Source organism: Aulonocara stuartgranti, assembly GCF_965226115.1.
Source record: "Aulonocara stuartgranti genome assembly, chromosome: 16".
NCBI lineage: Eukaryota > Metazoa > Chordata > Actinopteri > Cichliformes > Cichlidae > Aulonocara > Aulonocara stuartgranti.
In genome coordinates, this window is record NC_138952.1 from 18,704,428 (window position 1) to 18,727,710 (window position 23,283).

At 41.2% G+C, this 23,283-nt stretch overlaps 1 protein-coding gene across 1 annotated transcript in view; it reads left to right on the forward strand.

The window, feature by feature from the left end:
• The window catches only part of anos1 (anosmin 1), a 41,840-nt gene extending 26,616 nt beyond the window's left edge, over window positions 1-15,224 (forward strand). Inside the window, exons 5-14 of the mRNA XM_082508468.1 lie at window positions 1,504-1,688; window positions 2,001-2,130; window positions 4,167-4,372; window positions 5,746-5,890; window positions 7,674-7,820; window positions 10,241-10,329; window positions 11,446-11,617; window positions 11,890-12,110; window positions 12,740-12,881; window positions 14,012-15,224. Of these exons, the coding sequence (XP_082364594.1) occupies window positions 1,504-1,688; window positions 2,001-2,130; window positions 4,167-4,372; window positions 5,746-5,890; window positions 7,674-7,820; window positions 10,241-10,329; window positions 11,446-11,617; window positions 11,890-12,110; window positions 12,740-12,881; window positions 14,012-14,070 (1,496 nt within the window). The 3' untranslated portion in view covers window positions 14,071-15,224. The remainder of the gene's footprint in view (window positions 1-1,503; window positions 1,689-2,000; window positions 2,131-4,166; window positions 4,373-5,745; window positions 5,891-7,673; window positions 7,821-10,240; window positions 10,330-11,445; window positions 11,618-11,889; window positions 12,111-12,739; window positions 12,882-14,011) is intronic.
• Window positions 15,225-23,283: the final 8,059 nt, after the last annotated feature.

A 23,283-nucleotide genomic window follows, 5' to 3' on the forward strand; every position in this document is an offset into this window, starting at 1 on the left:
CACGCTGTCACAACAAGTCAGTCAGTCCACAAGCCCCCCTCGCATTACTGTAAATCATTGTGCTACACGGAGTATTTACACTGTTTTCCTCACCCCCTGTAATTAGAGCAGTCATTATGACAGTATGTGCGTGAGTATTGAGAATTATATTCCTGGAGTGTAATTGTTGGCATGATTAAGACATGAATGAACGCTGTACCCTTGATCGTGCTTCAGCAACAGTTGCATCATGATTTGGAGTAAGTGTGTGGCAAGGAGAAGAAAAAGAATGAAGCGTGATTTTTCTATTTATTTATTTATTTATTTGGACCAAACCTGTCTCGAAGGTTATCTCACGGAAAAGCATTAATTGTCCTCCTACGTATTGTCAAAGAGACGTGTGTGCGTCTTTGTATTTTCGTGTGTAGCTTTGCGAGCACTTGTGTGACTTTGTGGGAAGATGAGCGAAGACAGAAGGGGAAGAGGAATGCTGCGGTTACCTCGGTGTTGATTATTGCGCAGGAAATATGACACGTTTGTTCGCGCACGCTCTGCTGTGGAGCTGTGAAACCACAGCACAATGACCCCCAGCTGTTAGTATGAAGAAAGCTGTTATCAATGGGACAAAACAAAGTACTGAGTCCTTATGCATATGACTCAAGGGGTCCTCCTTCCATGATTCTTGCGCATCAGTCACTTTTTCATGCTCTGCAAGGGGGCTGAATAGACATATAAGCTTATCAGATGCTCTAAATGCAAATTGCACTCTTATGTTGTTTACCGACATATTAGCCTTGAGCGTGGAGTGATGCCGATCATAAATGCGAAGCAGCAGTAAGCCGTTCGGCAGCGACAGAGGTCCAACATAATGTTCTGAAGTGCTAGGTGATTTATGGAGAACTGTTGGACGTGTTGGGTCTTCTCCTGTAGTTCCAAACTTGCTTTTCCAATCTCCATCTCATTATCACCGTGCCCGACGCTCAATCAACAACTCACTACGTGTCCAGTGCAATAAATTTACTTGAGAGAGTCAGTCTGACTTGGCAGAATGTTTGGCCGGTCCCGCACTTAATAAATCTCTAATTTATTGCACATGGCCGCACTGACTTTGACTGAAAGGCTGAATGTGAAGTTCAGTGATGCAAATTAACGCTGCATGCATGTGCGCGGATGCTTGTACTGGATTATTTTGCGTCTGCGAGCGAGAGAAAGAGAGCATACCTAAATGCAAACTGCGTGTATCATCACTAAGAAACGCAGCTACTAAAACACAGGAAATCTCCCAATCTGCCACAGTAGAAAGATGACGTTGTTGACCCGCAGCATGTATTTAATCTTTTGCGATGAGATCATGTCTCATTTTGAAATCTGTATCTGTCCAATTCAGAGTCATTCATATTTCCAACCTACATTAGTCAGGAGAGGAAAACAAGACATATCACGTATAATTTCTCCAACAATGTTCCACACAAGTGGTGATATTAATCCTTGTCAGTGTTTCAACATCCTTTCTTGTACTTTTAGGAGTCCCTCTGAAGCCGAGGAAAGAGCTGGTGTTCTTGGAGCACCCGTCCGGTCAGCTGGAGATCCGCTGGTCCTCCAAGTTCAACATATCCGTGGAGCCTGTGCTGTATGTGGTGCAACGCCGCTGGAACTACGGTATTCATCCCAGTGAGGATGATGCCACGGAGTGGCAGACAGTCGCACAGGTAGAAACCGATACACCACACAGATAAAATACTGGAGAATCCCATAAATGCATGAAGTCTGTCGTGCGAGGACTCCTTCTCGTCACATTTGTATCCGAATGAATTTACAGTTTCACGTGTCCCAGCATGCCACAGCTGCGAAACTGCTGCTCTGAACTGCAGCATGCGGTTGCACGTTCCTCACGGTGTCTTTGATAGTTTGGCAATGAGAAACACAGATGAATGATGTGGCAGCACACTCACATGGGGCTGTGACCCTGTGTAAACCCTGACCCCTGTGGTTTGCTCCCCCCACCCCCATCTGTCCCTCAGACTGCAGAGGAACGCATCCAACTGGCTGACATCAGAGCTAGCAGATGGTACCAGTTCAGAGTTGCAGCCGTCAATGTCCACGGGACCCGCGGCTTTACTGCACCCAGCAAACACTTCCGCTCCTCCAGAGGTCTGTGTGTTTATCTGCATATCCAAGTGTCTGTGTGTGTGTGTGGCCTTGCCTTGTGTGTCGGTTCCTTCCCTCTATTTGTTATGTTTGAGACCTTGGAACAGGTGAAGCCTCGGGGAAGTGTTTTAAGCAGGTCTATTTGGTAAATATTCCCTCTGAATGTCAGCTTACAAGCCTTCTGTATTACCGACTGAAACATTTTCGGTTTCGTGTATTGTGTGTCCTAAACACTTCAGTTCCCGCAGCTCCATTAGGCAACAGCAAATTGATTATGACTGAAACACGACTGGTTAAGCCAAACACACATTTATTAAATTTGAATTATAGCTTTAGACTGTTTAAATATGTTTATTTAAAACTAAATTTGGGATTTAAAACCGCTGAATTCTTTCATATACTGCGTTAAACCTGAATTGTAAATAAATGTCTCCCGTCCAAAGTTTCCACACGTTTACCCAGCGAGCTAAACGAAATTCACGCTGATGCCAAGTGGAATTTGAGTAATGAGGAGTGCTTGGGTGCACAGAGCATTCATTTTCTGTATTGCAATGAGATCTTTACTTACATCTTCAAAGCAGGGCTTTCCCCTTTTTACAGTCATATAAAATGTAATAAGTCTGAATTAGTCAGGATGCAGCAGGTTTCAAATGAATGCAAGTGTTGTCTTGCTTCCAGACAAAGTGATGTAACCCAGCCACATTTCAGATCTTTGCCACAGATTAGTGAACTCTGATGGCATCCCGTGTTACTACTGGGACATTTTAAATAGCCGTGTTGTATTGCAGATGGCATTTGTTAAAGTCACGGACAGTTGTTTTGTGGTTCTTCAGGGATTACAGGATTGTGAGTGTAACACTGTGTCTACAGTGCATCTGATTTATATCAGATATTGTTTGTTGGCAAGGCAGCAGGTTTTACGGTTATGCCTTCATTGGCCTTGAGCTAAGTGTCTTTAGATGTATATCGTGAAACATATACAAGGCATAAACTGTTCTCTACTGGAGTACTCGCCATGTTCTGCCAAATCCTAGAAATGGTACAAAGTACAAAATGTATTAGTGTGTTTCCTGGTGTGTTGACCTGTCCTGTCAATCCTTTGTCATGCCGTAGCTCCCCGAGGCATTTTGAAAGGCTTTCAGACCAGGTGGGATTCTGCTGCAGGAATGGAAGCTGACCTCCAATCAGGCCAATCACTGCGAGAATGTTGATAGATTGATGAGAGCTGCCACGGCTTTGATGAAGTCCCGACCATTCTGTCATGCCGCTGTTATTTATATAGTTCGGTCATATCATCTGAATGCAATTTCACACTACTATACTTTGTTAGGGCAATTTGTAAAAGCTGACTGCTTATTTATATTTCATGGCCAGCATCAGCTGGTTTGGAGAACCGATGTGTCCGATTGTGTTTTTTAGAGTGGATTAAATGTGTTTCAGGTGGGAGAGGGCAGGAGAGAGGAAAGCCAACTGGGTTGTGGCATGAATCATTTTCTCATTACAGAAAGACCGTTCCCCTTCTGGTCTGTCATCTGGCATGTAGCCCTGCCTGTCCTCCTGCACCAGGCTGACATCGGCCGACAGCAGTAGGCTGGGTCGCTGCACATACGGACTCATACAGTTCAGATCCAGCTTTACGCTGGACACATGCATATTAGTAGGAGTACTGGCATTCTAAGTGTGGACCGTGCAGCCAGAGTGAGCAGCATGTGTTTGTTAACCCTTGACCTGTACTCTCAGTCCTGCCGAACGCTGTCATAGAAATGACACGACACCTGTCATAACACCTCACGACAGATTGTTAATAGGGGGCTAATTACTTTGCACAGTGCCATGCGTGTTCCCCTCCTCAGCTGTGGAGGTGAAAGGTATCTTGGGTTGTAATACTTTTTACCTGAAAAGTGCCTTGGACCAAGATTTGCCATATCCAAGAACTAGAGGTCCAGTTTGTTTCCATCTCTAAGTGTTAACAGATGTATTTAGAATCAACACCAACTCACAGTGTTGTTTCTGTGTCTGCGTTGTTGCTATGTCTTCAGATCCATCTGCCCCTCCCAGCCCGAGCAGTCTGTGTGTCACCAACGTGACTCTGGGCGAGGAAGGCCTGGTGACAGTTCGTCTCAACTGGACTTTGCCAGAGGAGCCCGATATCCCCATACATCACTACAAAGTGTTCTGGAGCTGGACCGTGCCCACCAAGTCCATGGTGCCATCCAAGAAGAAAAGGAGAAAGACCACCAATGGGGTAATCTCCTCACTCTGTCTGAGTGATGTGTTCTTTTTCTTTCTTTCCTTTATCCGGTCTCTAAGACTACGAGGGCTCTTCCAAGATTATTTCAGCATCTTTTCTCCCAGTTTCGGTACAACTCTGTAAATATGCTTGGGCCCGCAGTGGGGGAAAAGATAAACATGGAATCGGAATGATATTTATTTATATGTGTAGGGAAGATCACTTATCCTCAGAGTGATACAATAAGTTCTTGATTGTTTTAATTCCTTACGCTGATGAAAGAACCCTTAAACACAGATTTAAGATTTGAGAGAAAGCACATTTAGTGTGATGGATAGCCTTGTTTAAAGCAATAAATCACAATTTCAAGGTGTGTGTATGTGCTTCTTATATCGATGTTTGTACATTTCATTTTCTGCTGCTCATTATTTGATTGTGTAATGTAGTTATTTTAAAAATCTGTTTTCTTACACATGTTTTAGCTGTTAAATCCAGCTGCATTCAAAATTCTTAACTTATTACTTTCTTTTCAATCATTGCAAAGTATATTTAAGACATTCTTTAATAATGACATGAATAGCATATTTAGAACGAATTGTGCTGATCCTCTTTATTAATGCCTTTGTTATTCTTTGGAGCAGTTTATTTTGCATGCTAGAACATTTTGCTCTCAGCTGTTTGTAGCAGCCAGAAACAAGAGTTTCTTTGGCATCTTTTTAAGCGTAGACATTACACATAAATCACATGACCAAGATCACTGGCTGCTCTCAAAAATGGAGTACTTGTTTGAGCTTTTACACAATATATCCATTAGCATCTGACCTGATATGGTATAGATGTGGCTCAGGAGGATGTCATTAAGAGACTCTGCCAAAAGCTCGGATAGTCCAGACCTGCCTTCATAGAGTCTTCTCCTGAATTAATTTTTGAAATGCATACCAGATGTGCCACAAAGGAGATAGAGGTGGTAGACACCGGACACCTATTGACACATGTACTACTGGTTTCCACTTTGGCACCTCAGGGCTTTGAAAGCAGCCTGCTGGCAGAGGAATGTCAAAACACCCACAGTCAATAACAAGAACTCATCAAGTTCATGCTGATGGAGGAATGCTAGAAGCCAAACACAGTGAAGAAGCCCTGGGAGGCTCTGATAACATGGCTCTGTCTTAAGGCCCTAAAGGCTATCTCCTCACCACCATCCCCTTTTTCAGCTCCACATGTGTTCTTAATAAGTAGGGCTTTCCCACAGGCCTGTGTTGTCTGGCATTGAGCTGGGCTGGAGCTGTGGCTGGTACAGTGACTTTAAATATAAGCTCATGTGACAGTGTGGTTACATACAAATGGCAAAAGCCAAGTGGGTTTTTTTTTTTTTGTTGTTTTTACAGGCTCAAAACTGGGTAGATCTGGAGGGACTGGAACAAAACAGCAGTTACACTGTGGAGCTGCAGGCTGTCACATACTGGGGGCAGGTGCGTCTGAAGAGCTCCAAGGCCTCCCTTCACTTCAGTACCAGTCAGAATAATGACTCAGGTAAACATTATTATCCTATTCTTTACCCTTGCTAGATGCGTGGCTTCGGGAATGACAGACAGAATGTCAGTCGGTTGATGAAATTCTGAACAGACATAAGTCACATCGTGAAAATCCAAATAACTGATTCTGCCTTGATTCTCGTGACTCTGTGAGCCTGATTAATTTTGGTGCCTGAATCCCTGTCAAATGTTATCAAGCATTTAATCTGCACCCAACTGATTTTTAAATGCTAAACAGCACATTATTTTTGCACATTTTAGCGCGTAAAGGGGCGTTAACATTTAACTCAAACTACCAGTGTGCCTGAGTGTAGCCCCGCAGATCTGCTAGCATGGTTGGCATAAATCATGAATTCATTTAAAGCACGTTTATGAGATGGTCCTAAAGGAAGAGCAGCTAACAGAGAAAAATGGCTAAATTAAAAACCTGCTGTATATATTAAAAAAAAAAATTGTAACAGATTCACAATTATAGAATTGAAACAACAGAATTCTGCTAATGCACATTTTTCCAAGATTGCACCCAAAAACTACAACCCATGATAGAAGTATAGTTATCAATATGGAAATTTGCACGTGTGCATAAGAAGCAGTTGGTGTGGTGGTAGATATCAGATGGCTCATATGATGCATGAAATCAAATGTGTAGTAATTGGCTTGTGGTGCATGGCATCATAATTGCTTACATAAAATATTTTTTCCCCATAACTTTTGTAATAAATTTACACTGAAAAGAAAAAAGAATCTTACATTATTTGGGGGTCAGCACAGACAGTGAGCACTGTTGCTTCTCAGCAAGAAATTCCTGGGTTTGAATCCACCATCTGGATGGGGACCTTTCTGTGGGGAGTTTGTATGCTCTACCCATTTTTGTCTGGGTTTTCTCCCACAGTCCAGAGACATGTAATTAGTGGGGTTGGGTTAACTGGTGATTCTTAGTTGCCCATAGGTATGAAGGTGAGCTTGAATGGTTTTCTGTCTCTAAGCTGGCGACCTGTCAAGAGTGTACCCTGCCTCTCACCTTATGCTAGTTGGGATAAACTTAAGCCTCCCTGCAACCCTGAATTGGATAAGCAGAAGAGGATGGATGGATGGAAGGGTGGAAGGATATTATTCTGATGCCTTCTGTTGAAAACAATGAAAACTGGAAAAACAAAACATGAAAGTTGCATTTTTGGAATTAAACTCCTGAGAGTCCAATATTAACCAGAAGTTACAGAACTGGAACTTTTATTTTAATCATAATCTTTATGTTTAGCCAAAGCTCCTTTGAAACTGACACAACTGAGGTTAGGCACTCACTGTTGATGCACAAACAGGGCCACCGCTACCTGAAATCAAAAGAAACTTGGATGAAGCTGCAGCTGTCTAATTGCTGAGCCATATGGGATTTGAGAAAACCATTTTAGCTGAATCCAGTTTTCTTTTTTGTTTGTTTGCTTTTCATGATAGCTGAATTTTCCTAATTTGAGGTAAACAATCATCATGAGATTTGCAACGAAAAAAGCTGGAAAAGCTAAGATACACTGACAGCACATCTGCAATCATTTGGAGTTCTTGAACTCTTGGGAAGCGTAGGCCAAGCCTCAAAGGTGTGTGTGTGTGTGTGTGTGTGTGTGTGTTACAGCAAGTTACAGCACATTTGTGCATGAAGAACATGTTGTTCACTGGCGTAATCTTACAAAGAAATAATAGTGTTTCTGTTACCATGCTGGACTGTTTTCTGCAACATAGTCACTTTCATGTCTTAGCTAAGAAACATTTCTCATTTCTCATCCCAGCAAAATCTGTGCTCAAGTCAAAGAAGGAGGAGATATCCCCTCTTGGTTCGACCCTGGCCAAACGCCCTTCTGGCCCTCTAGAAGTAGGCACGCCCTTTTACCAGGACGGCCAGCTGCAGGTCCGTGTCTACTGGAAGAAGAGAGGAGGTGAGCTCCCTACTGTAGTGATTTATGGCTTCGTTAGAATCTAATTAGCACCCCATCATGCCCATCAATCACTATGACTCATGTGTACCATAATAAAATGTTATGACTGATTCCCACTTACTCAAACAATCGAAATTTGCTTCTTTTTTTTATGAATGTGGTATCAGATGGTGTAAATGAAACAATGTGTCTTTGTGAGAGCTGTGTAATGTGAGTGCTGGGCAAAAACCGCACACGGACGGGTAAAGCAGAGCCACCGTTTAGTAAAGAACAATAAACACACAGAGTCAGAGCTGTGCAATGGGATTTATTGACAGCTGTATTTAATAGATTCTTGCCTTCGCATTAGCGTTGAAGCGGTCGATTTTCTTTTTACGAGACTTGATGTCATAGAAAGCGGGCTTGGTGGTGGATTGAAGCACTGTAACGGGTTAAAAAAAACCTATAGGAATGGCTGTCTCTGCGGCATTCACTCCCAAAAACTTTCTGTTAATACCAGAATGAAAATATGGAAACCTTGAAAGCGATGCTCTCAGGGTAACCTGTCAAGTCCCATTCACTGGTCTATGTTATGTTACTAATATATGTCATCGCCCAAGCCAAACTCCACATCTTGGAGTCAAGAATGCAAACCCTGGCTGAAGGAGAGGCCTGGTGAGACACCAACTGCTGAATCAGAATGAGGGGGGGAGGTTATGGAGTTGGCCCAGAGCTGTTAGCAAGGTTGGCCTGGTCTCAGAGAGCTGAGTGATGCTGACGGGATCAAGCATGCCTGGGGAATCACGGTGTTGCAGAGCAGAGCTAATCCCAGTCCAGCTTCTCTTTCTGTGTCTTGTTTCGTGGGTCCCCGTCCGCAGCGTGTGCATCACTGGCACTCATTAGTCTGAGTGATGACCCTGGCTTGGACTCTGACAACGTGCGCTCCACTACCGTAAACACACAGACATACGGATGGCCTCAGGAGGGCTGAAGAGTCTCTGGACATCTGGCTTGTGTGACAGAGAAAGCGACAGGTTAACTGAACCATGATTAAACTCTCATTCATTGTCTCTGTGATTCAAAACAGCCTAGCCTCTGGGTTGTGTCCAGCAGACGAAAGAGAACCATGTTGTACACGAGCTCAGATAATATATCTGTCTGCCTAACACCCAGACAATAGACGGCAGATCAGCTGTGGCGGGACTTCAGAGGCTGGCTTCCAGTCATGATTTATCGAACGCTGCTGCGGTTCCGTTCTCTACCTGATTTCCATGTCCTATTTCTTGTTTTACATACCACTGCCCTCCTTCAGTCAGACCGGGCTAGGCATATCTTGTTTATGTTCTTTCCCCGATTTCCCGGTTCCCTGTAATTCCTCTCTTCTGCTTCCAAAGAGCTCTGGGGCTTTAAGTGCCAGATCTGTGTCTAAGCCTTCAAAGGACCCCTTTTATCTGCAAACTACAACCCAGGCCCCTACTGAGGGGTGAACATAGCACAACTCAATTATTAATCAGAGATGTATTTCATATATTCAAGGGACACAGCTGAATGAATAATAAATCCAGTAACATAAGATGAGGTAGATAAATATTGCTGATGAGGTTGTGCGGGGCTACTGTACAGTAATGAAGTGAATGCTGTTTCGCAGAAGCAGGATTTGGACCACGATGAGCTTTTCAGCAGACAAAAGGGCAGATTTAGGAAGCTGAAAAGTTGTAATTGATAATTGCAAAGACAACAAATGGAGTTCACTCTTTTTCATGTTAGGAAAGAGATACCAATAGTATCTGATCCCAAACAAGGAAATCAGTGATTTCAGCCTGTCAGATTTGCTTCTGATGTCAGATAAATGTTTGATGGCTGCAATGCAATCCTAAGTACAGTTGCTTAAATACTAATTTTTAATCCACTGGAATATGTCATATCCACCACTGGGAGTAAATCGAGTGTTTCTCAAGCATGTGGCAAAAAGTTCAAGAACTGAAAAAACATCAAAATCAGCCATGGTTGCATCTGAGCTACAGCCACTTAGTTACTCATGCTCTTACTGTGCTTGTGTGGGTTTCCTTTGGGTACCCTGGCTTCCTCTCACAGTTTAAAGACGTGCATGTTAGGTAATTGGTGATTTTTAAATTGGCCGTGGTTATGAGGTAGATGAAGTGCTCAAAGTGGGCAGAATGACACACCGGATGAATATCTGCTTAAATGTGGCTTATGCTCTGAAGCACTTTGAGTGGTCATTAAGCCAGAAAAGTGCTAAATAAATGGCAGTCCATACGTGCTGTAATAATACACCCATAGTTTTTTGTAATGTTTTTTTTAATGCACAACTTCCCTTTCTTTTATATACACATCATAATTAAATTATATTAAAAAAAAATAACTGACTACTGAGTAATTTCTCTGTTACATTCTCTATTCTCCTCCTTTCTTTGTTTCAGACTCCTCTGTGAGTCGCTACCATGTCCAGTGGATGCCAGAGTACTGTAGCCACAACGAGACCCAAGGACCACAGAAGTCCGTCACGCAGGTCAGTCCCCAGAAGCTGTTACGCACCACTTCCAGCTGGGGGTCCTTTCTCGTAGGGCAGCGCATTAGAGAAGTGGCGTGGTCAGAAGCTTTGTGCTAAGCAAAGCATGTGCCTAAGCCTTTGTTTGATGCTCAGGAAGAATAGCTCCACTAAGGAAAACAACTGCGCCGAGTGAATCAGGAGCCCTGTTGTGTTAGATTTGCACCAGGCAAACCAGTGGCTGTTGTTTTGAATATTATGAGTCAGTCGTGTGGTCACGCATGCGGTGTGTTGGCCAGTAACTTTTATTTACTTAAACAATGTTTCCCAGAATTCAGCAGCCCCAGCCGTGCGGCTGTGTGGGGCTTTGTTTTAGGATGCAGTGTTGTCTGTGTTGGAGAGCTTGACACAGAGAGGGTTAACTGTTTGTGCTCAGGCTGATACGTGATGGCAGAGGCCTGGTAATCAACGCATTCTTTAGAAACCAGCACCGTGGTTGCTAGGAAATACATTTCCATTTTCTATAGATCACCAGGAAGGGTTGCAGCCTTGTGCTTTTATGTGAGCACAGTGCCTCATTCACTTTTAATCAAAGCTGTTACATATCAGTGAGAATATATATTATATATATATACACACACCCTTTCCCTAAGGGCTGTCTATTAATGGAGGCCCTGTTCTATTACTGAAAGTCTAAATCCACTACTCACCGGGGGTTTTTGTTTCACAGAGAGCTGAGAAAAGCTTTTCTCATTCAGATCAATAGATGATTAAACTTAGAAATTAGTGTCAGTGTTACATGGCTCCAAAGAGCCCATTAACGTGGATTTACAGGCATCTCAAATTAGGCATGAATTCGCTTTGATCGCTGCTTCTTGTTGAGGTTCTTGTGTTTATGCTGTGCCACATTTGGAAGCTATGAAAAAATCATTTCTATTACAGTTTGAATAGGAGAATAGTAGCCTAACCCCTACCATGTGAGAGTTCAAAGTAGTCCTCCAGTACGGTACGTGTTCCTGGGGCCTGAGTGGGAACGTGATCTGCGCTGTGTATTTAATTATCTCCCAAGCTCCATGGGACCTGACCTGGGTGACATGTCAAAGTCATCAGAACTGAGTAATGTGTTTCTTTGCACAGGAGAACTACATCAACCTCCCAGGCCTGCTGTTCTCCTGCAAGTACAAAGTCACTGTTCACATGCTGAAGTCCAAGAGGCGCTCGAAGGACGAGAGCACCACTTTCCTCACCCCATCCTGCGCTACCATCCGGAGCAAGACTCACAAACACATCCCCTGCCCAGGAGAGGGAGGTGAGTAGTCTGCTGTTTGGGGGATTTTAAAACCGACCGCATTAGTGGAGACAATACAAAAACATTTGTTAGAATATCATTATTATTATCATGATGATGAGAAAAATCTCTATAGACTTAAAATATAGGTTTAACACGTTCAGGATAAATAGTTTCTCACATAACCTTTCTTACAAAACCAGAGTAGCTGTATTTCTTTGTTAATTTGTCAGTCTTCACGGATGTTTCCCAAAAATGTTTCTATAATAATGACACCAACTTTGTCCTAACAGCTTCAGGGCTTCCGAAAGTTCTTGCTAAACCTGAGAACCTGACGGCTTCCTTCACGACCAATGAGGGAAACATCACCGGCAATTTCCACTGGCGCGTCTCTAGGTTGGCTCCCCATCAGCGAATCACGGGCTTCCAGGTCACCTGGGCTGAAATCACAACTGAAAGCCGGCAAAACAGCCTGCCCAACAGCATCATCTCCCAGTCCCAGATCCTGCCACCAGTAAGTCTGTTTTTACTGAAGCAGAATTGGAGTTTAGCTAAAGTTTTGAATGTTAATATGGTTTTTATGAAACCACAGGAGATCGTGTTGTGACAAGACTATTAGTGTGTGCAACAGGAAAAGAAATGTATCTGTCAGATGTGACCGTGATTTGAGGATAACGCTGTTGTGGCTTCTTTGCATGAATCGTTTGATAAGCGGTAGTATGTAGACAGACACGGGGATAGATCTGGGGAAGTTTTTTGTCCTGCTGGAAGTTCTCCTCCTCTGCGCATTCATCTCCCTTCATGTCTGCCTCTTTCATCCTCCGTGAAAGCTCTGAAAAAGCTGCTCTTTGACATAATCTGTTCCATCAACAACACGTTCCGCCTATCTGCACCTCCCAGCCTCTAGAGCTTGTCTATAAATAAAACCACCCACCGCACACTTTATCAACCTGGCAGTGAAAAGAGATACAGACAGCCTTATGAAAACAAAGTCTTTGTTTTTGTCTGTGACTTGTGCAAAGACGGCTACACTCCCCTCTTTTGCGGCCCATTCACATTAAAGTCCTGTCAGAATCAAAGGCGTGTTCTGTTGCATTTCATCTGATTGCATGTCGTCTCCTGCTCCCCTCCTTCGTTTTGCAGGATCATAACTTGCTTGTAGTGTCCAACCTGCGGCCGTCCACCTACTACAGACTGGAGGTGCAGGTTATAACAACTGGAGGAGAAGGTCCTGCCACGGTTAAGACCTTTCAGACCCCGAGCATACTGCCTGTCATACAACATCGTAAGTAGCAAGTCACTGTCAGCTTCCATAATTTATGAGCTGCACCTCAATTTGCTCAGTTGAAATGATAATGCCAGCGATTCAACATTTGAAATTCATATTGAGACTCTTTTGTTTGGTGTCTGTTACTGTTCAGTCCTAATAGCATACTGTAGATCTTCTATTTGTAGCTGCTTAAACCATGGCGCTAAACAGTTATGTTTTGTCTTTGCAGTAAATATATGACTATATATGGTATTAATGCCTAATATAATGTGAAGTAATGAATCTACCTATTTTCCTCTGCTGATTGTGTAAATCAGCATGTTTTTGCTGTTACTGAAAGTAAAATGTAAATGTTAAGGTGTTGTGTCAACAGTGGCGTTGTCATAGCTACATGAAAAGCAATGTAGGTGTAATATACACATATACACATCTCATTATTAGGGCTGTTACAATATCAGGTTTTCCCATCATAAATGCTATGGCCACAAGAGTTTAAGATAATAGTATTATTGAAAAGTCACATTAATCTTCAACTTTTATTTTTTATTGTAGGAATGCCACTATATCAGAAATGTAGTAGTCAGTACCAATATAAGTAAAACTACATGATTCTCAATAATCGGCTTCAATATCAGAACAAAATTATCAATCAGTCAAATCAATTATATAAAAAAGAGCATTTACCGAAAAAAAAGCAAACAAATAAAAAGAAAATTAAGTAAACAACACAATGTTAAACTGTACATATAGGGACGTGCCAGCACAAATCCCTATCTTTCTTAGGGCATGTGCAAGATCAGCCTTTTATGCGCCTTCCATAAACCACCAAGCAGCCAGCAGAGTTACAACCGTCAAAGTAATTCAGAGAGGCACCAAGCCTCAGTGCTCATCTAGGAAAATCAAGGTGGCTAAAGGCTGACCTGCCTAAACATAAAAAAAATTTGAAACTATAGGTGATTAGCAACTGTAATATTACTGAACAGTAATTACATTACATATGTTGCAATAGGGGAAGCTGTAGTTAAACACCAGGTTTCATATAAGTGGCAAAAAGAAGCGCATTGCTACTCCCTGAAAAACCAATTCAAAGTGATTCAATCTGAAGTCGTATCTGACAGTTCTTTGAATCTGTGTGTTTTTTGAAGGACCAAGGCTGCGGCAGCACCACTCTCATCACCAGAAGCCGTCGGTAGAGAGACACTGAGTTTGAAGTCGAGGCAAACCCAGTAGGAAGAAGTACCAGTGGCTCTCTGCTCCTGTCTGTCAAAGAAGGAATGTGTGGAACCAAACAGAAACACAGCGCACCAGACCATGAACTGACCCCCCCTTCTTGTGAAATATGGGTCTATCTCCTCCAGGCTCCACAACACGTCAGCTATTCCTTCATAACCCCTCTCTCTTGACTTCCAAGTAACCGGAAGGGGTTTATCTATAGAGTGAAATTTATATTTTGAGGTCTCATATTCCGCGTTGGTTAGTACACAGCTCCCCAACTTATCCCATAAGGAGTTCATGTAATAAGTAAAACTAGATCCAGGAACCCCAGAATTGGTGATGAAGCAGTCATTGTAGACAACAATGACTGATTTAGATTTGGCTATTACACGGTTGAAATAAACAAAATAATTTGGGAACATGTTTGAAGATGATGGAATATTCGATAGGAAATGCAATAAATGTAAAACAATTAATGAAGAAAGAAAAGTAGAAATTAAAGTATTTATTTTGTGTTATCAGTTAAAGAGGCTCTTTGGCACACAGTCAGTACTGATGGTCAATGTAACTAAAGTCATCGTTGTCTAACCCAGAATATTTCGCGTAGTACGTTGCATGTAGTACATTTGATTTTAGAACTGTAAATGATTTACTTGCTTCAAATTGAAAGCTTGTAATGGTTTTGCATGACAGCCGTTAGCATTCTGTTGGCATGAAATGTCTGTGTTACCTCTTTTCAATATGTTAGCAATATTTCATTAACAGATTAACAAAGAATTATATTGGAAGTAATATGTAATGTTTATTAATGAAATTATAACTTGTGTGGAAATGATGAATTGTACATGTTCTTGGCTGTAGAAATATTTGTCGTGACAGTCAGTGAATGTCTATATTTATTTATGTGTGTATTACAAAGTTTGGTTTGGATGTGTGTGAATGTGTATGTTTTGTGTGTTTTAGCCTCATTTTTTTTTTCTTTTCTTTTTTTTTTTTTTTTTTTGGGAACTGGCAAAAAAAAGAAAAATCTTGTAAAGACATTTTGTAAAAATGGAAATGTAAATACGGTCTTATGTTACATGTTATTTTTCCATGGTAGAAACTGTACAAACTGCTAAGTAATAAAATAATCCTTAACCTGTGCCCTCTTTGCTGTTTGCTTTAATTGAAGCTGCTAAGAGAAGTAAATAGACCTGCTTCCCCTTCCAATACTCGAGTATTTGGCAATTACTGTTGCTTATTTTGGCTGTAAACTCCATCGTGGCAGGCTCTGTGTACAACATATTCACTGATCGGTCCAGGAGCCTGAGACACGTGCTCTCTAAGTCTAAATAAACAGGTCATCTAGCTCAGCAGCTCAGCCTGAGTGAATTTGCCATTGCCGAGGTTGGTCAACATAATACGCTGCTTCTCTGAGCTCTTGTGTGTTTGAAAAGCGTTAAACGCCTCTTCTGCTCAGCAGCCTTTCCACCATCATAAAATGAGAAGTGGGAATGTTTACAAGAAATTAAAGCGTGCGACACAGTTGAGCCTAATGTACTGTACACGCATGGAGGGTGTGATTTCTGTGCGTGTGAAAACCTCATGCTGAGTTATTTGTGTATGTTGGATGAAAGCCTTGTGAATGAATTTTCGATAATCCTAAATGCTAAACGGTGTTTAATAGTTAAAGTGTGTAGAAGTACTTTAAGTTTTTTTAAAAAATGCATTTTATCATATCTTTCCAGGCCTGGAGGCATGCATTGTATTCTACTCAAATTAGTCTCAGTGATTTCTCACTTTTTAAACTTACAATGAACCATTATTGCATTAAGTGCATCTTCACTAGATGGTGGTTCGGTCTCCTTAATGTCCTTTTCACAGAGACTCAAAACATTCAAACCACAGGATTTGTTTGACATGTAAAATGTGATGGTTTGGAAAAGAGCAACTTCTTATCAGTTATGTTGTTCCCATTATAAAAATCAGAGACTAAAAAAAACCAACCCCCAGAAATGTGTACAAAAAATTAAATGCAGGCTAATTGGACTCTGTATCATGTTCTGTTATTATATTTCTGAAACTCATACAATCTGTTGGAGGGGCAGAGACAGGGTGCATGCTAGACAGTTACAGAGCTAACAGAAAGAGACAGACAGTCATTTACAGCTACAGCCAATCCAGAAACACCAATCAACCTAAACGATGTGTGTCTTTGAGAGGAAACTGGAATACCTGCTTAGCACCTCAGAAAGGCTCAACCCTGGATTCAAACCCAGGATCTTCTCCCTTTGAGGTGACAGTACTCGACAATTCAAAGCATTTTAAACACAATTTTCTATTAATATATAAATAGTCCTTTAAGGAAGTATGTGCCCTGTTCTTTAGGACTCTCTCCTTGAAAAAACAATAAAAAAGTGCCTTATTTTAAAAATCGTATTGCGGCTTCATTCATCTTTTATATATACTCAGTGTCGACTGGTAAAACACAACCTTATGAGTTGTGCACGCCTTCAGGCTGCACGTTTGAATGTGATAAATGGACAGTTAGTGTCTTCTTTCAAGGCTGCTACTGGCAGCTTAGATTCCCAAACTTGCTGTTGCAATTAATCAGTGTGATTAATTGTTATCGCAAACGCGAGCTTATTAATGCAAATGTGGCTATTATACACTGGAGAGCTTGTGTCTGTATAAAGGGGTTGCGGTGTTTGCATATTTGTGTTTGCTTGTGCTTGTTTTTCTAAGTGTGGGTTTGTAAAGGGATGATGCCGTCCAGATGTTCAAATCTCTGGATGGAAGTCGATTCTCATCATCATTTTCCACAGCAAACAGCAATTTATTCCGAGCCCTTGTGTTCACACGTTCGGCCTCTTCAGTCAGTCAGTGCTTCACCGCTCACTTCTCAGGGATGTTGTTTATGTACAGTTCTATTATGTCGAAGGAGATTAGTTTCTTGGTCTGTGCACACTAATCCCTCTCTCTTTTCTAGGAGCCGGGCCAGTGTTTAGCGAAGGCTCCTTTCTGTGCGAGCCAGCCCAGCCTCTCTCTCTTTCAGCCTGTCACAGTCTCTCTCTACACACACAAAATACCATGGCCCTCAAGTGTGAAAACCTCAAAACAATAGGGCCTCCAGCCTCCTTTGAGGCATGTTGCAAGATGTCCAAGTCTCAGAGGACATAAAAGAAATGGGGAAAAAAAATGCAACAACTAAATAATAGGCCGGTCGTTAGTACCAAAGCTTTGTCTCTGATGGTAAAAGGCCAACGAGGGCTCATACACTTTGCATGACATTGCATCTTTATTGTAAAAATCAGGCAGGGAAAATTTGGGAAATATTGCTTTCAAATGTAAACGCGCAATTATATTTATTTGCCTCTGTGGATAATCCCACGGAGTTAAATATTTGCCCATCTTCTGGTTGACATTAGGGACTTTTTTTTAAATAGGATTGAGAATATCACAGTGAGTCCTTTCAGAGGAGCACAAAGATAGGCTGTTTCTCCCACACATTTCCTCTGACCTCTCGGCACCCGTTCTGCAGATTAACATTGCAATGAGCCATGCATCGCTATTTATCGATCTAAGCAGCTTTTATGGGTCATTCCACGATACTTGACAGAGCGACTGTAACACTACTCCCTAAAGGATGGATGGAATTTAGTTTTAGATGATAGGTACAATCCTAGCGTGACTTTGAAGTATGAGGCAAAAAAAATAAAATTGATGGACTTCACTTTCCCTTTTGAGATCACACCGATCGTAACCTGAACAATTTGAAAGCTCCAAATTTCGCTCTCATGCGAGTTTCGGGTCAGTGAGATCATCGAGCAGAGACAAGCGCTCCCTCCAGATTACTTCCACCTGGACTTTTGTGCTGCTACTCCATCAATATGATGAGATGGAATATATTGTCTGTGAGACTGATGAAAAATAACCAGAGTGTTTTCCCCCTCTATTAGGAAAAGCAATGTTGCTTTAATGCTGTGGTATGGTGAGAAATCTGACCTTGCCCTGGGCAGTGGCATGTTTCTGGTTAGGCTCTGGTGAGTGGGACCAGGCAGGGGACACATGAAAGGATCTCTCTGTCAGGCCGCAAAGATGTTCAGTCTGAGTCTAATGAAGACCAGAACACATATCCAGATCGGAGAACATGCATGCCACACACTATACAAACACCAGGGCTACAACACTGTTGACAGCCACGGTCTTCTTTCCCTGTTCTCTAAAGGTGGACAAAGTGAAAAGCATGTCTGTTCTGTGATTAAAAGGCAGCAGGACACTGAAGCAAAACTGCCACATCCAAAGACAGACAGACAATATTTTTCTCCCTCCCTTTTTTTCTTTTCCTCTGCGGCTCTACAGGGAACTTGATTTCCTGGATTCAGTGCCTGGAAAATGCTTCTTCACAGTATATTTTGGATTCAATTTGTTGAGCTGGGGTTGTACAAAGGTGCAGAACTGTTTTTATTGTGAGGTACTTCTGTGCTATCAGTTGTGAAACAATGCAAAAGCTCTCCAATAGCCTCAACAGTGTAATGTTCATATTTGTCGACACTTTGGCAGAAAGATGTTGATTTAGGGTCATTTGGTGGTATTTGCAGCAGAGATACAGTATGTTGGACTGCTAGAAAAAGATTTGTGAACAGATTAAATGACATCACTATCACTGACCTGTTATTTTAATTATGGTAGTAACTACATAATTTAATGTATTCTTCTGGAGGTAGTAAAAGTGATCCACAACAATTTAAGTATAACCCCCGCACACTCTTTCTTAACCCTGATACATTTACTAAATCACAATATGTCCACATACATGTAAGTGTGGACATTGTGACACATACACACACACAGAGACACTACATGTTACAAATACTACTGCACAATATGAGATAGATATACTGAAACAAAAATTATACAACGTTTTTATAAGATGTTATAGGTGCATAAATGTTACATGTTGGTCATTTTAGCCCGTTGCTAGGAGGTTGCTAGGCAACATGATGACGTAATATATGATAAAGACAGCAGCCATCAGGGGCCATCAAAGTATAGCAGTACATCACAATGTATTTTACAATCTGATTATACTACTGATTGAGGTAACACAAGACTACAATATAGAGATATTAAAATATGAAATATAAATCTGAAGTGTGAACCGATGATCCTGACAATAAATTAACACGCCGCATAAATCACATGTCTATCATCTCTATCATCTGTGGGCATAAAATTATGGACACTCAAAAAATCTGGTTCTTTGCAGTTTGGGTCAAAGGTAAGCGAGAGGTCCGATATGTTTGTGTTTACAAAGAAAACCAGAAGAATCGTTATCTAGATGCTTATTTCCAAACCAAACATCATTCTCTGCAGGCGTACAAAGTGAAGAGATCAAGCAAGAGTATCATCCATCTGGGTAAGAGCTGTTTAAAATCCCCCCTGATTAGTGCTAATCCCCTTGATGCGCCTTCCTGAGAATAAACACATACTGACCCAAGTGACCCATTCCTAATTAATGAAGTTAGGAAGTTTGCTATGCAATCATCAATACACTGTGGCCAATCCTGCGCTAAGGGAGCTCGCACTAAAGCTAACTTTGCTATATGATGATATATTTAAAGGTAATAACTCAAATTACAACAGCTGACATTTTAAATTGGGATCAATGGCTGGTGTCAGCTTTTCACCATATAATACACCCCCAGGCATGACTAGCAAAGAGGGGAAACTTTCTGTCTTGTCTTCTTTTCTCCTATGAAGCCTTTGTGTAGGGTCGCCTCAGAGGCGAAGCGCAGTTCACAGGTCAGCCGTACCCAGGAGGATGGACGGCAGTGTGAGGGCAGGACCCAGGCTCGAGGACAAGGAAAGGGTCAGGGGTTGAGTTCAGAGGGAATCCACACAGAGGATGTTGAAACAGATATTGTTGGGGGGCAGAGCTTCCTCCACTTTTCCCACTGGGTTGCCACAAAGACAAGGCGGGCACAGAGAGACACACATACAAACGATCCAAAGGTGTTAATGATAGAGCACATGTGCTCTTCAAAGTGCGTTACAGTAAAAGAAGAAATTATGACAGACATCACTTGTAGTCTAAACACGGCGCTTCAGTGCCTCTGTGTCTTCAATGTCTCAAAATAAACTCGGGTGACAGAACAAAAGAGCAGTGAAAATATGTTTTGAGGGGGTGGTTCGCACATTAAAATCAACACATTTCATTTGCCTCTTTTTAGAAAAAATAAAACCAAAATATTGAAAAGCTAAGTAAAATGTAAAGAAAAGGTGAATGAAATGAAAATAACGCAAAGACAATATATAAACTGTTGAAACAGGTATTTATAAATCTATTTACTTCTTTCTTAAGGTCATGATTTTTAGTTTAAGTGTTAAGTTTTTAATGAAACGCATTTCAAAATAGCAAAAAAAGACACAAAACAAAAACCTGGTGGAACATCTCACAGCTAATACGGTTAATTAGCAAAACAACCTGATATATATATAAAAAAAGAGTCCCAGGGAGCAAGAGGTTTTCAGAAGCAAAGATGAGGTCCAAGCCTATTAAAAGTAATGATTGCCAATGGAAAAGTGAAGATTTCTCGTTTGAGGTGCACGGTATGGTTAAAAGATACCGAGAATCAAGAATTCCCCAAGTGCAAGAAACAAATCTGAACAGCAAGTCTTTAAACCCGCAGATGGTGCTTTAGTATAAAAAGAAACCCAGTTCTATCACTGTAAATCACTACATGACCTCAGAAACACATCTGTCATGTGAACATCATTTTCACCACATCCACAAATGGAAGTCAGAACCTTTCTATGCAAAAAATATCCTCTGTTTGTTCTTTCTTTCTTTCTTTCTTTCTTTCTTTCTTTCTTTCTTTCTTTCTTTCTTTTTCTTTAAGAAATCATGGACACCATGTTTTTAAAGCAAATGACAAAAGACACCACCCAGGTTGTTATCAGCACACATTTCAAAAGCTAGAATTTGTGATGGTACGGGGTGCATTAGTGAACACAGCATGAGTAACTTGCACATCTGTGAACCACCATTGATACAGGTTAGGAGCAACATATGCCAAGCAGACATCTTCTTCAAGGAAAGCTGCATTTATTCCAGCTAAGGAAATATTTCTTCTTCGAAAATCTCATTCAATATACATCAAGATAGATTCACTGGCCACTTGATTAGGGACACCTGTTCAACTGCTTGTTAATGCAACTATCTAATCAGCCAGTCGCATGCCAGCAATTCCATCAATGTTGGCATGTAGACATGGTCAAGATGACCTGCTGAAGTTCAAAGCAAATATCAGAATGGGGAAGAAAGGTGATTTAAGGGACTTTGAACATGTTATGGTTGTTGGTGCCAGATGGGCTTACTGGAGTATTTCAGAAACTGCTGATCTGGTGGGATTTTCCCACAAAACCATCTTTAGGGTTTACAGAAAATGTCCAGTAAGCTGCAGGTGAAAAGACCTTGTTGGTGACAGAGGTCAAAGAAGAATGTCCAGACTGCTTTGAGTGTATAGAAAGGCAACAGTAAGTCAAATAACCACTCATTGAAAGCAAGGTACACAGAAAAGCATCTCTGAATGCACAACGTGTCTAACATTGAGGCCGATGGGCTTCAGCGCCTGAAGACCACACCAGGTGCCACCCCTGTTAGCTGAGAACAGTACATTATCTCTAGAATTTGCACAGGCTTACCAACATTGGACATGGAAGACAGGAAAGTTTACAGCACCTTCCTGATGCCACAAGGAGTTAGCAGCTATCAGTGGCCAACTCTTTGTGATAGTAGCACTGACATATTTGTCACCAATTCTATTAATTTTTTCTCCCCTGATTAAGTCATAAAAGCAGCATGAGACTGAAAAGGGAGCATGAAACAGATTTTAATAGAACAAATTATATCTGCAGTGACAGGTCATAGAAGCAAAAGCTTTTAAACCTCTGAGAACAGCATATTAATTAGCACCTGGAAATTTATTTATTTATTTAGTTATTTTATTTCATTTTTATTGTCTATGAAGATGTCGGTGTCAGTACACCGGGAAAAAACCTTGCACATGGCTCAGCAAACCAGATTGTTTACATAATGAATGTGCAGTATTTCATCCTGTGCGTGTGCTCCAAGGCTAAGCGCTCATTTCCACCCTTGATGATCACAGGCACCATTGATTGTAATGCTGACGAGCAGGCTAATACTGCCCGTGGCGTACAAAGGAATCTGGACATGTTTAAAGTTCTAACTTTCATGTTTTTTCATGCTGGTATGAAGGAGAATGCTGATGTTGGGGGCAGCTGGCTCTCATTAAGAAAACATGATGTCAAACAGAGGGGCTCGCTGGTGAAAGTCAAACGCTCTTCTGCTCCACCGTCGTTGTCATCTTTTGGCATATCCCAAAGACAGACAGACAGACAGATACTCCACCTGGTGAACTTAACACGTCAACACTGGTCAGTAAACTTTTACATACAGACCAGAAAAAAAAGAATAAGGCTGTTAAAAATTTACAGTCTAAAGTATAAAGCTAAAAGTCAGCATGTCTCAATATACAAAATAGTAATTCATGTTCTCCTCAACCTAATAGGTCATGTATTTTTAATTTTGTAATTTTCTTTCACTCTTTATGAGACATTTATAAAACATGCTTGACTAATTGCTTCATAAACATTTTAATACTTATTGAATAAACAATAAACACGTTTCAGCATAGAATCTTTTATCAAAGGTCTCTTAAGTTTTATAGTCCTTTTAGCAAAAGGCCTACTTTATTTTAATCTCTTTACTTATAATAGACCATAGTGTTGTGGTTTGCACAGTTGCCTAGCAGGCAAAAGATCACCAGTTTGTCTCTGGAAGGAGACTCAAATCCCTGTGGGGGTTGTGTCAGGAAGGGCATCCGGCATAAAAACCTCCCAGTTTAAACATACTGAGCTACCTGCTGTGGCAACCTACTGTGTATAAGGGAGCAGCTTAAATGTAATAGAAATTTTTTGTTGATTAGATAAAACATTTTTTATTAGTTGCTTACCCTCTCTTAATCCATAAACTCTACATGTGTAATTGTTTACAAGTCCTGTCACTAAACTTTCCAATAAACTATCAAGTTTGCCCAAACATTGGCCTTATTTTCCCTAAACAAGTGAAGATATGAATGATGAATTACACTGTTAGCTAAAACTTGTGAAACCTTCATAAACTCATTAACAAGGCATG